The sequence below is a fragment of the Muscardinus avellanarius genome, assembly GCF_963383645.1.
Source record: "Muscardinus avellanarius genome assembly, chromosome: 3".
NCBI classification, from domain to species: Eukaryota; Metazoa; Chordata; class Mammalia; order Rodentia; family Gliridae; genus Muscardinus; species Muscardinus avellanarius.
In genome coordinates this window covers 7,761,749-7,779,413 of record NC_137788.1, presented here as the reverse complement: position 1 = coordinate 7,779,413, position 17,665 = coordinate 7,761,749, and the positions used below count along the sequence as shown (strand labels likewise).

At 43.4% G+C, this 17,665-nt stretch overlaps 1 protein-coding gene across 3 annotated transcripts in view; it reads right to left on the bottom strand.

The window, feature by feature from the left end:
- KIF1B (kinesin family member 1B) overlaps positions 1-17,280 on the bottom strand; it is a gene marked incomplete at both ends in the record, with an annotated part of 150,533 nt that extends 133,253 nt beyond the window's left edge. For all 3 annotated transcript variants that reach the window (XM_080692231.1, XM_080692232.1, XM_080692233.1), the window contains one exon: positions 17,175-17,280. In XM_080692231.1, coding sequence (XP_080548357.1) covers positions 17,175-17,280 — 106 coding nt within the window. The remainder of the gene's footprint in view (positions 1-17,174) is intronic.
- Positions 17,281-17,665: the final 385 nt, after the last annotated feature.

Here is a 17,665-nt window from a genome sequence, read left to right as displayed (position 1 = left end):
ATTCCATTTATTTAGTACTAGGGATTAAAAACAGGGATAGTCTACCTCTGAGCTGTATCTCCAGTCCTGTGGGTTTTTTCCCCCCAGTACTGGGGATAGTATAGTGCCCCTGAACTATACCCCAAACCTTTTTTTTTTTATTCTTTATTTTGAAACAGGGTCTCACTGCGCTGCAAAGGGCCTAAGTATCTGAGGATGGCCACGAACTGGAATCCTCCTGCCCCAGCCTCCAAAATGCTAAGATTACAAGTGTGCGCCACCAAGCCCGGCCTCTAGTCCTGTTTTAATTTTTATTTTGAAACAAGGTCTCATTAAATTGCTAAGACTGGCCTTCAACCAGCGATCCTTCTGCCTCGGCCTCCCAAGTACTGAGATTATAAGTATATGCCCCTATACTCACCTCCAATCCATCTTTCTTTTTCTCTTTCCCTCTTTCTCTTTCTTTATTGTGGTACTGGGAATTGAGCCCAGGGGCATTCTACCTCTTAGCTACATTCTCAGCCCTATTTTATTTTTTGTTTTGAAATGAGGGTCTCACTAGGTTACTGGGTCTTGCTACATTGCTATAATTTAACCAGCAATCCTCCTGTCTCAGCTGCCCAATGCTGGGATTATAGGTATGTACTATCAGTAACTGACCTACTTTTTAAATAATAGATGCTTCTTTTTTTTTTTTAGTAGTAGTAGTACTGGGGATGGAACCCTTCTACTTCCGGGCTACACTCCCAGACCTATTTTTATATTTTTTATTTGGAAACAGGGTCTCTTAAACCAGCGAGGCTGGCTTCCAATCTGTGCGATCCTCCTATCTCCGCCTCCCAAGCGTGGGGATTACAAGCGTGCACCACCATGCCCAGCTAAATAATAGCTTCTATCAACAACAAATACCTTTTTAACATAAATGCAAAATAAAAATAAAATTTCTAGCTAGACGTGGTGGTGCACGCTTGTAATCCCCCGCGCCTGGGAGGCTGAGACAGGAGGATCGCACAGGTTCAAAGCCAGCCTCAGCTACTTAGTGAGGCTCTCAGCAACTTAATGAGACCCTGTTTCCAAATAAAATATAAATGGTCTAGGAGTATAGCCTGGAGGTAGAAAAGCCTCTGGGTACCACCCCCAGTATGACCAAAAAAAAAAAAAAAATAACGAATAAATAAAATGTCTAAAACCAGGCTGGGCTTGATGGTGCACGCTTGTAATCCCCGCGTTCGGGAGGCAGAGACAGGAGGATCCAGGTTTGTGGACAGCCTCGGCTGCTCAGTGAGGCCTTTGGTTTGTTTGTCTGCAGTACTGGGGATGGAAGCCAGGGGCACTCTACCTCCAAGCTACACCCCAGCCCTATTTTCTATTCTTTATTTTGAAACAGGACCTCACTTAGTAGTAGCTAAAGCTATCTGTAAACCATGAACCATACAACTGTGCGCTACCACGCCCGGCTTAGTGAAGTCTTTTGCAACTCAGTGAGACCCTGTTTCAAAATAAAGAATAAAAAATAGGGCTGGGAGTGGAGCTCAAAGGTAAAATGCCCATGAGTTCATCCCCAGTTCCGTTAAAAAAAAAAAAAAGTAAAGCCTCTTTATATGTTAGAGAATACATATAGTGGAGTACTTGCCTAAAATATGCAAAGCCCTGGGATTCAAGCTCCAGACAACCAGGGAAGAAGAAAAGAAGAGGCCAGTTCCCTAGTGAATAGCACAGTGGCGTTCTGCCTCTGAGCTGCACCCCCAGGCTTTTTTTTATTTTGAAAGAGTGTCAAAAATTGCTGATACTGGCCACGAACCTACAAATCTCCTGTCTCATCCTCCCACGTACTAGAATTACACGAGTGTGCATCCATGCCTGGCTTACATCCTAAGTTATTTTAGGTTTTTTTTATATTTAGCTATATATTATGTTATCTTGAATATATAACATATATCCTAATAAAAATATAAAAACAAGCCGGGCATAGTGGTGCACACTTGTAATCCCAGCATTTGGGAGCTGAGACAGGAGGACTGCAGTTCACAGCCAGCCTCATCTGCTTAGTGAGGCTCTTTGCAACTCAGTGAGACCCTGTTTCAAAAATAAAGAAAAAAAATAGGGCTGGGGGTGTAGCTTGGAGGTAGAATGCCCCTGAGGTCCATCCCCAGTACCGCCAAAAATAAATAAATAAATGAATAAATAAATAAATAAATAAATAAGTCTGAGGGTGTAGCTCAGAGATAAAAGCTCCTGGGTTTGATCCCCAGTTCTGCAAAAAAAAAAAAAAAAAAAAAAAAGGTAGGTAATGATTAACATAATGGTTCATGTATCAAGGTCAACTGAGTTAAAATATAGTGTATAAGGCTTCTAATTTGCTTCTCAGAAATCATGCACATAAGATTAGGATTATAGTGATTAATGAATACACTCAACATGTAAACCATATTTTCACCAATGTAAATACAAGCTGTTACAAAACAGCGCCCATTCCCAGGGTCAAGTGTTATCACACAAACTTTGTGTAGGACTAATCACTACTTGTCCAAGGAATGGACTCCAATCATATTTTTTTTTTTTTTTTTGCATGTGAGTCTGGGGATAGAACCCAGGGACATTTGACCTCCGAGCTACACCCCTGACCTATTTTTTATTCTTTATTTTTGAAACAGGGTCTTACTAAGTTGTGGAGAGCCTCACTAAACAGCTAAGGCTGTCCGCAAACCGTGATCCTACAGTCTTAGCCTCCCGAATGCTGGGATTATAAGCGTGCGCCACTATACCCAGCTACCCAATCATAATTTTTAAGACTGGAGTCAAAATATAACTCTATTTAAAGCACTATAGAATGTGTATTGCTTTATTTCCTATAAAACAACCTTCTTAATGTGCCTGATAGCACATGCCTGTGATCTCAGTATGTGGGAGGCTGAGACATGAGGACTGCAGGTTCAAAGCCAGCATCAGCAACCTAGTGAGGTTCTCAGCAACTTAGCAAGATCCTGTTTTCAAATAAAAACTGAAGTAGGGCTAGGGATATAGCCTGAAAAGAGAACGCCTCTATGGTTTCATCCCCAGGACCACAAAATTAATTAATTAAAACAAAACCACCTTCTTGTGCCTCTTGTCGAGGTCCTTTTTTTGTTTTGTTTTTTGTTGGTACTAGGGATGGAACCCTTCTACCTCCAGGCTACACTCCCAGACCTATTTTATATTTTATTTGGAAACAGGGTCTCTTAAGCCAGCGCGGCTGGCTTTGAAAGGTCCCTTTTATACTTCTGCATCTGAAACCTCCTCTCAAATTGAGGTTTCTCTAGACACCAGTGGACTGCAGCTGGGCCCACTCTGTGACCAGCTTTTCGCTGACGATCTTGGAGTCACTTGAAATTTCTTCTCTCATCCTTCATATCTGATCTACCCCGTCAGCTGCACTTTCAAGTACTTTCAAGAACCGCAATCAGCCCACAGCTTCTCACCAGCACCATCAACCATGTCCACAGCAGCACCTCTCACCTTGGATGAATGACTGCAGTGCCTCCTCGCTGGAGTGCGGAGGAGGCTATACCCGGCACACACACACCAAGGAGGGCGTGGATCAGCCAGCCACTAAGCCTAATGAGAAGGAGGGAGGGCAACGGGATGGGGAGGGACTGGGGAAGGGCTGAGTGATGCTTGTGCATACGTGCCTCCACCATCTTGTACTCCATTAAGATGTACAACTACACTGCACCAATAAAAACATAAAAAAAAAGAAGGCATGGGATATGGATGGCCAGGAGACTAGCCTGGAGGCGGCAGCCAAGCTGCGTTCTGTCATTACTACAATGATGACCATTATTATAATCACATCGAGACTCCCCATGGAGTGAGTCTTGTTCAGGCTGACCTTTCATTTCCCCATTGCCTTTGCTCTACTCCTCCGCACTCCAGTAACCATCGAGATCTGGTCTGGATTACAGGCTGCTTTCCTGAGTCCTCCCCTTCATAACTATGACAGGCTGCCACGGCACGTAAGGCCTGAGAGCGCTGTTTCCCAAGTCCAAGGGAGGATGACCTCTCATTCATCCTCTCCACAGAACTTCCGCATCTTCCCCTTGGATACTAACTTGTCAGCCTCCTGCCGGAGCCGACATGCGTCACCTTAGGAGAACCAAGAACAGGAGAGTCCTTACTGTGCAGGCTGACTTGAAGACACAAAACTCATAAATGCCTTTAAAATGATGGTCACATTTTGTTTCAAAGGCCTTGGTTTACTGATAAACCATAATGACCTATGCTTTCTCTCAGAGTTGCTTCAAGTCAAAATTATTAGCCTTGCCGGGCAGCGCTTAGGAGGCTGAGACAGGAGGATCACACAGGTTCAAAGCCAGCCTCAGCTACTTAGTGAGGCTCTCAGCAACTTAGTGAGACCCTGTTTCCAAATAAATTATATATTTAAAAAAATAGGGCTGGGGATGTAGCCCAGAGGTAGAAAGCCCCTGGGTTCCACCCCCTAGTACCATAAAAAAAATTTTTTTTAATTAGCCTTAGCTGGGTGTGCTGGCGCACGCTTGTCATCCCCGCGCTCGGGAGGCTGAGACAGGAGGATCACAGGTTCGGAGCCAGCCTCAGAACCTTAGTGAGGCTCTCAGCAACTCAGTGAGACCCTGTTTCCAAATAAAATAGAAAATAGGTCTGGGAGTGTAGCCTGGCAGTAGAAAGCCCCTGGGCTCCAACCCCAGTGCCACACACACACACACGCACGCACGCACGCACACGCACGCACGCACACACACGCACACACACACACACACACACACGCACACACTAGCCTCAAGAAGTCTGTTGACCTCCTCAGTAAGCTCTTCACCTTGCCTATCTCAAAGCATTTCCTTGGCACAAAGGTGCAGAGACGGTGTCCGCACCGCTGAGTAGAGAAAACACGGCGGTCAAACAAGACCTGCACGTAAGAGCCCTCTTGTTCTCTAGGATAATTTGTTTATCTAATATCTCAAAGTCTCTAATGTAGTAATTATACTGTTGTCGGCAAACTACTAAGACTTCGTCTAAGACTATAATTAACATATCAGCGTGGCAACACTGTAACTTTGTATTAACTTTTCACACAAGGCACTGGGGCTCCTTAAAAAAATCCCAGTGATATCTTCAGTACAGCCTTCCTCTTCCAAAATCCCTTTGAAAAACTAGGAAAAATGGCACACAATAAAAAATGGTGTGTACCTTTTTATTTCAAAATCATAAAACAAAAATCCATAGACAAATCCTAGTAGGCGGAAGGCTGAGAAAGGAGGCTCACAGATGGAGACCAGGCTCGGCAAGTGAGTGAGCCTTTCAGCAGCCTAGTGAGACCCCGTTTCAAAACAAACACTACATACAGGGCTGGAGGTGCAGCTCAGAAGCAGAATAAGCTCCAGCACCAAACAAGACTCACACACAGCTCCCGCCCTCACAGTAAGGTATTTCGGGAAATAGAATAAAATGGTACCAAGCATAATGTCATAATGCAGATCTGGACAAAAGAACCATCAGTTCTCCATTGCCATAGTACGGTCACTGACACAATATGCTAGCTTTCATATGTATTCAACTCTTGATAAGTAAATTTCCAATGACTGTAAAGGGAAGTGATGCCAGCGCAGTGGCACATGCCTGCCGTTCCAGTTCTTGGGAGGCTGAGACAGGTAGATCACAAATTTGAGACCAGCCTCAGCAACTTACTAATCCCTCTTTCAAAATAAAAAATGAAGCCAAGCACGGTGATACACGCTTGTAATCCCAGGACTTGGAAGGCTGAGCCAGGAGTCACAGGCTAGAGGACAGCCTCAGAGATGTAGTGAGACTCGCAGCACCCTAAGAAGACCTTGCTTCAAGATAAATTATGTTTTAAAAAGGCTGGGGGATTAGCTCGGAAGTAGAATGTTCCTAGGTTCAATCCCCAATACCACACACAAAACAGTAAGTAAGTAAACAAATAAATAAGGCTGGGGTGTAGCTTAGTAGTAGAACATCCTGGGGTTCGATCTCCAGGAACTTCTAATGACTAATCGGGAAGGCCGAGCTCTCATTCCATCTCAATGGCCCAAAGACTTCTGAACTAGTAATTATATCCCCTCACTCTTATGTAATAATTTCCCTCCATAAAAAATAGATACCAAACCAAGTATAGTGGCACTCACTCATAACCTCAGAAAACGGGAGGGTGAGACAGGAGGATTGCAGGTGTAGCTTCTAAATAAAAAGTAAATAAAGCAGGTCTTGGGGTATGGCTTAGGGGTAGAATGCTCCTGGCTTCAATCCCCAGTACCACCCAAAAGGGGGGGAGGAACAGAGGGAGGGAGACAGAGAGACGAGAGACAGAGTGACAGAGAGACACACAGAAAGAGACCCCAAAAGAAATCTTAACCTAACAGAAAAATTTACATTAAACACAAGCATTCAGTATTATGACACCATACAGTAAAACAACTACATGGAGAGGCGCTGACTGCGAGTCCATTTCCCGGTTCTCTGGTCCCAGCTAGGTGAGAGCCAGGCCAGTGAACCAGCGCCTCCTTGCCACTCTGCTTTCCTGTGAAATAAGGAAAATTAAAGAACCCTTATCCAGAAGATTGGCTACATTAAGATCTGTAAGTGCCTACGTGGGCCTGGCACAGCTTAAGTGTGTTTTGTTAATTATTAATCACGGTGTTTTCCCCAATAAAAGGCAATTTAAAAAGCAAAGGTTTTTGTTTTCCTTCACCCGTTTTGCCTCCACGAATTTACCCACGATGAAAGGAACCTGACATCAGAGCAGAACGACGTCTGGGGAGACAGTCGGTGTAGTCAGATCGCTTCCTCACTGCTGCCTCTTCCAGCTCTGCTAGGAAACAAAGGGCCCTCAGCCCTTTCCCAACTCCCTGCACCCCTGCACCTGGACGCCCCTCCTCAGTGCTTTCCTAACTCATCATACTTGGTTTATGTATACCCAAGACAAGCCTAAAAACGCACCGAACCCATGGCGGCCTTGAAACCTGTCTGCTAAGCAACTCCCAGCTGGGCACGGCAGTGCGCACCTACAGTCTTAGTGCACAGGACACTGAGGAAGGAGGACCGCAGGTCCACCGCCAGCCTCAGCAACCTGGAAAGACCATGCTTCATAGTAAAAATAAAATAGGAGCCAAGTGTGGCACCACATGATTATAATCCCAGTCCTCAGGCTGGAGGGCAGCCTCTGCAATACTGACACTCTCAGCAAAAACATTGTTTCAAAATAAAAATAAAATAGGGCTGGGGGGTATGGCTGGGAGGTAGAAAGCCCACGTTCAAAGTTCAGCCCCCAGTAACACAGACATGGACACACACACAGACATGGACACACACACACAGACATGGACACACATACACTATAATTTCCTATAGATACTAGAAAACTTGATTTCCTATTTCTTATCCTGCCAATAAAATGTACATAGCCTTTGATCCCTAAACAATATAACCAAGGACAGTCTTAGCCTGTTATAATGTAGACTCCTTGAAAAAGCAAAACTTTAATCCCTGAGCGCCTGCTGTGCCTAAGGCAGGAGGTAACTGCTCTCCAGACATTGCCAGTTCCCACTGGGCTTCACACCTCGCTGGGTAACTGACAAAAGCTGTCAGTACAATAATATCACTACAGAGAGAGGAGGGAGGGAGAGAGAAGAGAGAAGAGAGAAGAGAGAGGAGGGAGGGAGAGAGAGGGAGAGAGAGGGGGAGAGAGGGGGAGAGAGAGGGAGGGAGGGAGGGAGAGGGAGAGGGGGAGAGGGAGAGAGGGAGAGAGGGAGAGAGGGAGGGAGGGAGGGAGGGAGGGAGGGAGGGAGAGAGAGAGAGAGAGAGAGAGAGAGAGAGAGATTATTTTTATTTGGAAACAGGGCCTCACTAAGTTGCTGCAGCTGGCTGTGAACCTGCAATCTTCCTGTCTCGGCCTCCCAAGTACTAGGATTACAAGTGTGCAGCAAGTGTGCAGCCCCACCCCAACTAGTCATGGACTTTATTTATTTATTTATTTATTTATTTATTTATTGCAGGTTTGGGGATGGGCGGGCATTCTACCTCCAACCTACTATTTTTTATTCTTTATTTTGAAACAGGGTCTCATTGAGTTGCAGAGGGCCTCACTAAGTAGCTGAGGCTGTCCACGAACAGTGATCCTCCTGTCTCAGTTTCCCGAATGCTGGGATTACAAGCGTGTGCCACCTCGCCCGGCTCCCATGGACTTTTTAAATGAACTCCAAAACATCTCTTGAGAGTTGCAAAGAGGGCAGTGAAGGAAAACAAACAACAATAAAACACTGGGCATAGTTACTTTTCCCTATTAGGAACCAAAAGTACACATAAGCAGCATAAAGTCATTTGGGCTTAATCAAGGCAACCTCAAATGACCAGACCAGCAAGGCACAAGGCCACGAAGAAAGAAGACAAGGCTTCCTAAGAGGTTTTTATCCAGTTCTCTCTCCTGGCTGATTTGGTGTGAAAACAATTTATTTAAACAGTTGAGCCAAGCATGGTGGCGCACGCTTGTAATCCCCGTGCTTGGGAGGCAGAGACAGGAGGATCGGCAGGTTCAAAGCCAGCCACGCTGGCTTAAGAGACCCTGTTTCAAAATAAAAAAGTAAAAAAATAGGTCTGGGAGTATAGCCCGGAGGTAGAAGGGCTTCCAGGAACCCCAGTACCACAAAAAACAAAAAACAAACAACAACAACAAAAAAAAAAAAAACAGCCTCAGCTACTAAGTAGTGAGTATCGTTGCAACTCAGTGAGACCCTGTTTCAAAATAAAGAATAAAAAACAGGGCTGGGATTGTAGCTCGGAGGTAGAATGCTCCTGGGTACCATCCCCAGTACTGCAAAAATAAATAAATAAATAAATAAATAAATAAATAAATAAATAAAGCAAGCTGGGTATGGTGGCGCACACTTATAATCCCAGCATTTGGGAGGCTGAGACAGGAGGATCCTTGTTCCAGAACAGCCTCATCTACTATGTAGTGAGGCCCTTTGCAATTCAGTGAGACCCTGTTTAAAAATAAAGAATAGTCGGGTGTGGTGGCACACGCTGGTAATCCCCAAGCTTGGGAGGTAGAGACACGAGGATCGCGCAGGTTCGAAGCCAGCCTTGCTGGCTTAAGAGACCCTGTTTCCAATTAAAAATATAAAATAGGTCTGGGAGTGTCGCCCAGAGGTAGAAGGGTTTCCAGGAACCCCAGTACCACTCAAAAAAAAAAAAAAAATAGGGCTGGGCTTGTACCTGAGGTAGAATGCTCCTGTGTTCCACCCCCAGTACCACATAAATAAATAAATAAATAAATAAATAAATAAATAAATAAATAGTAAATAAGTAAATAAATAAATAAGCTGGGCATGGTGGCGCATGCCTGTAATCCCAGCATTTGGGAGACTGAGACAGGAGGATCACAATTCCAACATAGCCTCAGCTACTTAATGAGGCCCTTTGCAACTCAGTGAGACTGTTTCAAAATAAAGAATGAAAAATAGAGCTGGGGTGTGGCTCAAGAGGTAGAATGCTCCTGAGTTCCATCTCAGTACCACAAAAAAAGAAAAAAGAAAAAATAGGGTTGAGGATATAGCCTGGAGGTAGAATCCCCCTTGGTTCAATCTCTAATATCACACATACACACAAAAAAAATTAAAAGTGGTATAAAGGCTGACGGTGTAGCTCAGTGGTAGAAAGCACTTGTATTCAATTCCCATTACCACAAAAAATTTAAAAATATGAAGAGATAAAAAAGCAAGCTTAAATGTAGTACATATATCAGAACCCAAATATGGAAAGACTTCCATATGTGTGAGGGTGCATAAGATGTTAATGGTAGCCGGGCGTGGTGGCGCACGCTTGTAATCCCTGCACCTGGGAGGCTGAGACAGGAGGATCGCACGGGTTCAAAGCCAGCCTCAGCTTCTTAGTGAGGCTCTCAGCAACTTAGTGAGACCCTGTTTCCAAATAAAATATAAAATAGGTCTGGGAGTATAGCCCGGAGGTAGAAAGCCTCTGGGTTCCACCCCAGTACCACACACACACAAAAAAAAGATGTTAATGGTAGTTCACTGAATATTAAAATTAGAAAAGGTTTTTCTTTGTGCTTTCTGTATATTCCAATTTTTTTTTCAGAACAAAAATCAATTACATGTTATCCTTCTATTTTAGAGCTCATTGGTTTATCTCATCAATGAACACACTAAATCTGTTCAATAAAGTGTTCTGAAACAAGAGGAAATGTAGGTAGAGTCTATGCTATTGGTGCTCACAAATTACTGTGTGTGTGTGGTGTGTGTGCACGTGTGTGCATGTGCACACATGGATAGTATTAAGTCATCACAATCAAGAGAGTAAAAGTGCTACTGGGTGAAATGTCAGAGGATTCAGCAAGAGAATTTTCTGAGTTGTGTCTTGGGAAAATGGTAATCTTCTATTATTTGCTACAAAAAATCGGGACTCTTCAAAGTAAGTAAGAGCTTCCTGAGACACCAAGTGTCATTCTGATCTATGTCAAAAGCACTGAAACAAATTATCGTTTAGCAGATATTTGGAGGAAGGTGTTGCTAATTCAGAGGCACTGTTCTCTATACTGAATGGCAGAGAGAGGCAATTTACTAGACGTTTACTTTCGGAAGGTATGAGGTGTACGTAACGGAATCTCAGACCACAACTTTCTCCACCAAGTAGAAATGAGGCCCTCCCTGGAGGACATTTTGCCAAGTAAAGACCTGCTGAGGAGCACTCTACCCGACAGGACTCACTGAAAGGAGCCATGCAGAGGACGCTCACAGCCGCGGCACAGGATCAGTGACCGTGAGGCGTGCTACACCTACTCTGATTGCTGAGAAATGATAGGTACCCACAATTTTACAGAATAATTCTTTTCTCTGAACACTAACTTCAGTATTTGCCTAATATAAAGAAAACAGTAACAAGACACAGAAAGCAACTACTGCTGTAAAATCAGTTAACTCAAAAGAACCCTCTTTTGTTCACAGAATCGACCAGAAGACGCGTCATGCTCAGCTGCTCTCAAGTCAATGCTACAAAAACAAGCTCTGAGCAGGAAATTGTGAAAAAGTGCAGAAATGACAAAAAGAAGAGGCTTCAATACCAACACAGCATTAAACTTTGTTCACATAACCCTTTATTAACAAATGCCAAAGTCATCTTTATTTCTGAAATCTAGCACATTAGCAGAGGCAGAAAAATTTAGAAAATATGCTTACAACATACCAAAAAATTTCCTTTTTTATCATATAAAAAATGTCTTGCTCTAATATACTTCAGTAATCAAACGCAATAAACGTGTTTTTGTTTTGTTTTGTTTTTGCAGTACTAGGGATGGAACCCAGGGGCATTCTACCGCTGAGATACCTCCCCCGGCCCTAATTTTTTACTCTTTATTTTGAAACAGGGTCTCACTGAGTTGCAAAGGGCCTCACTAAGTAGCTAAAGCTGTCCACAAACTGCGATCCTCCGGTCTCTGCCTCCCAAATGCTGGGATGACAAGCGCGCGCCACCATGCCCAGCCTGCAACAAATGTTTTTCATGGTGGAAAGCAAAAAGAAATATACCTGCCATCTTATTCTCAAATGGGCACAATATAATGCCCTTCTTTATGACCACAAACTTTATCCAAGTAGAATAAACAACTTAAATGCAGAGGCAAATTCTAGAATGTCAGCTTAGCAATCATGCCATGAGAACATAAAGTACAAAACAGAACTGTGCCGATGCGGAACAAAAGACAGTATGTAGTAAGAGGAGATCTAGTTGAAGAAAGGGCCCTACGGAGGAGCAACTAGGGGACCAATCAGAGGGGATGGGAGGGGGAGGATGGAACCTCATTAAAACTCATGATGTATGTAAACAAATGTATCAATTAGTCACCAATCAAGCATGGGGTCGAGGGAGGGGGAGGGAATGGGATGGGGACTGGATAAAAGCTAATTGGATGATGTGTGCTGGTATATCCTCACAAGTCTTGTATTCCATTGTGATGTTTGACTACAATGCACAAATTTTATATATATGTATGTATGTATGTATGTATGTATGTATGTATGTATAAAAGAAAAGACAAAGTATATTTTGAGTACACAGGAAGGTAAGGCAAATGCTATATCAAAAACTGAGCCAGGCCGGGCGTGGTGGCGCACCCTTGTAATCCCATTACTTGGGAGATGGAGACAGAAGGGTCACAGGTTCACAGCCAGCCTCAGCTACTTAGTGAGGCCCTTTGAAACTCAGTGAGACCCTGTTTCATAATAAAGAATAAAAAATAGGGCTGGGAGTATAGCTTGAAGGTAGAATGCCCCTGGGCTCAATCTCCAGTACCCCATAGATAGATAGATAGATAGATAGATAGATAGATAGATAGATAGATAGATAGATAGATACCCTGTTTCCAAAAATAAATAAAGTATAAAATAGGTCTGGGAGTGTAGCCTGGAGGGCCGGGCGTGGTGGTGCACGCTTGTAATCCCCATGCTTGGGAGGCAGAGACAGGAGGATCGCACAGGTTCAAAGGCAGCCACAGCTGGCTTAAGAGACCCTGTTTCCAAAAATAAATAAAGTATAAAATAGGTCTGGGAGTGTAGCCTGGAGGTAGAAGGGCTTCCAGGAACCCCAGTACCACCAAAAAAAAAAAAAAAAAAAAAACAGGGCTGGGGGTTTAGGTTGAAGGTAGAATGTCCCTGGGTTCCATCCCAGTACCAGGAATAAACAAACAAACTAACAAACAAATGCTGAACACGGTGGCACAGGCCTATAATCTCAATACTCGGGAGGCTGAAATAGAAGGATCACAGGTTCAAGGACAATCTCAGAAATTAGTGAGAATCTCATCAACCTAAGGAGATCCTATTTCAAGTATAAAAATAAAGCTGGGTATGGTGGCTCATGCTTGTAATCCCAGTATTTGGGAGGCTGAGACAGGAGGACTGCAGTTTGCAGACAGCCTCAGCTACTTAGTGAGACCCTCTGCAACTCAGTGAGACTCTATTTCAAAATAAAGAATAAAAAAATGTAAAAGCCAGGCATGGTGGCACACACTTATAATCTCAGCATTCGGGAGGCTGAGACCGGAGGATCACGGTTCACAGACAGCCTCAGCTACTTAGTGAAGTCCTCTATAACTTAGTGAGACCCTGTTTCAAAATAATGAAAAACAGGGCAGGGGGTGTAGCTCAGAGGTCAAATGCCCCTGGGTTTTATCCCCAGACCCGCAAAACAACAAAAAGGGGGTCTGGGGATGTTCCTTGGGGTACAATGCTCCTGGCTTCCATTCCTAGTACTGCCAAAAAAAAAAGACTGGCTGTAGCTTGGAGATAGAATGCCCCTAGGTTCCATCTCTAATATTGCAAAATAAATAAATAAATAAATAAATAAATAAATAAATGAATAAATAAAATAAATATAAGGCTGGGGGTGTGCAGTTCAAAGGTAGAATGTTCCTGGGTTCAATCTCTAGTACAACCAAAAAAACCAGAAAACAAAAAACTGAAAGGGGGCAGAGGAAGGGTCATTATGGAACAGGCTCTGGCAAAGTCGGTGGCCAGTAAACAGTCCAGTGCCAAAGATGGGTGACCTTGAGAATCAGTGTTCCCAAACTCTAACACTGCTGAGACACTGCCATCAGTTCCAGCCAACCTCCCCGAAGGAAGAGAAGACCACTCAATGACAGCGCAGGACCTGGACCAGGACCTGGACCTCCCCTTGTCAACCTGTTCAAACGGACTTTAACCAACTCCAGTTGAGTAAATACAACATCATTGCAGAAGCACCTTTATTTTTACTTACCACCATCCCAAAACATACACGGACCCCACTGCCTTGTTGAATTCTAAGTCCTTACCACTGAAAAACTGTTATATTTAAAAAAAAAAAAAAAAAAAAAAAGTTCACTGTTGCTGGGAATGTCTGTCCCTGCCTGTAATCCCAGTACTGACAGGCTCCAGACTGTTTCTGCAATTTAGTAAGACTCACAATAAGCTAGACTGTTTCCAAATAAAAAATAAAATAAGAACGCCTCTGGGTTCAACCTCCAGGACCAAAAAAAAAAAAAGTTTACTGTCACTGGTACCCAACCTAATTTCAATACTGACCTCCTCATCTTACTCTTCACCTTAACCTCTTCATCTTCCTCTGGTGCTTACTTTCTTATGTTCTCGTAAATGAGTACTCAGTGGATATGGGACTTTAAAGTAGATACTCCTCTTTGGTAAAGAAAGGAGCAAAAACCTGGCTCGAAGGTTTCAGAGTAGGCAGTCTGTGAGCAGAAACTTGTGTGCTATGGTTAGGATATGCTCCATTCCCTGGTATGAACAACATGGGCACACAATATCTTTATTTGCAAGAATAATTAAGATAGTCACGTGTTGCGGTAAACACCTGAAGGCTGAGGCAGGAGGATGGCTAGTTAAAGATCAGCCTGAGCAACTTGGTGAGACCCTGTCTCAACATAAAATAAAAAAGGCTTGGGGATGTAGCTCGAAAACAGCATGCTTGGCCAAGGGTGGTGGCACAAGTTTATAATTCCAGTGCTGGGAAGGCTAAAACGGGAGGATACAGATTTACAGTCAGCCACAGCTACTTAGTGAGGCCCTCTGCAACTTAGTGAGACCCTGTTACAAAACAAAGAATAAAAAAAACCTGGGGTTCTAGGTCAGAGGTAGAATGTCCCTGAGTTCAAACTGAAAAAGAAAAAAAAGTACAGTTGCCTAGTGCGTCAAGGTCTTTTGTTGATTACATAGTACCACCTAAAAAGGAAAGAAAAAGAAAATTTAAATTTATGCTAAAAAAAGCAAATTTAAAGACTTGCCTTTCCTTTTTTTTTGGTGGTACTGGGGATGGAAGCCTTCTACCTCCCTCTGGGCTCCACTCCCAGACCTATTTTATATTTTTTATTTGGAAACAGGGTCTCTTAAGCTTCGAGCCTGTGCGGTGCTCCTGCCTCCGCCTCCCAGGCGCAGGGATGACAAGCGTGGCCACCGCGCCGGCTCAAGATTTGCCTTCCTAAAGGCTTCCTTCCAGATCTCCATCTGTCCTTGCCCCAAGTCCATCCCAAATTCTCATCAGTGGACACGCAGTCATCCCTTGTGCAGCATTGGCTGACAGGTGCACACGTATAAATGAAAGAGCCAAAGACACACTCGCACATGCACACACACACTAAGATTAAACACACACATACACACACACACACACACACACACACACACACACACACACACACAAAGATTAAACAATGGGGGGAAAAGAACACGGGCAAAGGAAGATTATTAAATGAATTCGATTTGCCAAAGGGCCAGAGACGACCTAGAGTTAAGACAAAGCAAAGTGGTTTGGTTTCACCTGTCACCCAGTGGAGTGTATCTCAGTCACAAGTGAAAACCAGCTTTATAGACTTACTGCTATTCTGAGGAAACTATCTAGGTTTACTGTCTCCAAACTTACATATGTAATCTAATCATAAATGTCAGCGATTAAATCATCTCTGCTTTGTGTCTCTTTTTACAAAGTAACTGGACAATAAACACTGTGCAACTCTGAACATAATGGGTACTGTTGAGCAAAGCCATTTGTATGCACTCGGCCTCCGAAACGGCAAGGCAGTAACATTTATCTCTGCCAGGAAAAATATTTCCTCCCAGATCAGAAAGTACTAAAGTAAAACGGCTACGACTCAGTTTCCAGGCTCTGCACGCTCCCTAAAGTACTCTACAGTTTCCTACTTTTTCACAGGAGACCTTATGACAGGAACACTCCACTGTATTCCATCTGCAATCAGCCGTGACCCTCATGATCAGCGGTCCAGGCCAGCTTTCCACATCACTGCCTGTTAATGTAGTAACCATTTGTCTACAGCATATTAATTTCATTTTTTGCAACAATTCTATGTTCAAATGCTCATGCTCTCTTAATCTAACCACAATGTGTGTGTTTTTTTAAATCAAGCCATTAGCCGGGCGTGGTGGCGCACGCTTGTCATCCCAGCATTTGGGAGGCTGAGACAGGAGGATCGCGGTTCGTGGACAGCCTCAGCTACTTAGTGAGGTCCTTGCAACTCAGTGAGACCCTGTTACAAAATAAAAAAGAATAAGCCGGGCGTGGTGGCGCACGCTTGTAATCCCCGTGCTTGGGAGGCTGACAGGAGGATTGCACGGGTTCGAAGCCAGCCTCAGCTACTTAGTGAGGCTCTCAGCAACTTAGTGAGACTCTGTTTCCAAATAAAATATTTTTTTAAAAAAATGGGTCTGGGAGTATAGCCCGGAAGTAGAAAGCCCCCGGGTTCCACCCCCAGTACCACCAAAAAAATAAAAAACAAAAATAAATAAATAAATAAATAAAATAAGAAATAGGGCTGGGGGTGTAGCTCGGAGGTAGAATGCACCTGGGTTCCATCCCCAGTACCGGAAACAAACAAACAAACAAACAAACAAAACACCAAAACAGATTGCTGCAAGCCCTATCTGTCAAGTTCAGAAAAGAGAGTTAATAATGAGATGTTCAAATTTGTATATGGACTACTCTGAAATCTGTACAATACCTAGCTGGCCTTTTGTGGAACAAACGTTCCCCACAGCAGACTCCTCTACACAGAACACTGACAAACGGCCCACAATTGGAGCCGGAATGTTTACTTCAGAATTAACGTCTCTGAAAGAAAATTAATGACTGTGCTCTACACACAGTTAGATTTAAAGATAAAAGAGCCTACCTCCATGTTTAAATAATAATTTGCCTGCAGACCCATATCAAATAATTTAGTAGTGTAAGTATGAAAGAAACAAGCTTAATTTTTCACCCAAAATTCTATAAAGACACAACACACAAAGCAATGACTGTCACATCAATATTAATTTGCAAGTTTACTCTGTCACAGTTATACAGTTTCAATCACTTTAAGATACTAAATAAGTTTTAATACCATCCTTACCAAAGTCAAGTGTTGTTTAAAACCAAGAAAGAAAAAAGTGACTGAAAGCTCTAATAGGCATTTTATGACTGGATTTAGCAAAAATCGCTGGTTACACTCTTAATGTCATTAAGATGTCAACCCAGTAAGCATCAGCACTAGTTAAATTAGTCATGGTTTCTTAAATGTAAAGAGTAACTGTGCCATCTATACTTGTTTTGTCAAAAGCCTCTCGGAGGGCTGCGAGACGTACGACTGGTGGAAAGGGAGGTGCACTCACTGGTGGAGTTGCCCTGCATCTGAATGATGCACTTGGACTCCTTGCTGGTCTCTCGAGAGTTGAAGGGCCTCACGCGGACAGCCACCTTCACTGAGGCCCCCGACATGCTGACGGCCTTCTGCTGTATGTGCGGTCCAGAAACAGAGTCGAATCTTCTTTGAAGTTATACTCTAGTGTCCTTTAAAAAGAAAAAAGTTCCATACAAGACAGAATTAAAAGAAATGCACATTAATTTAAGCATAGGAGCTACTATTTTAGTTCTATATGTTCCATTTCTAAACACCTCCTCCATCCCCTTCCTCCCATGTTAATCTTACATTTCCAACAGTAAATTATCAAACATTAAAGACTGAAATAGCTGGGCATGGTGGTGGACGCTTGTAATCCCAGTACTTGGGGAGGCTGGGACAGGAGGATCAATTCCAAGTCTGAAGCCAGCCCTGGCTACTTAGTAAGGCCCTGTGCAACTTAGTGAGACCCTGTTTCAAAAC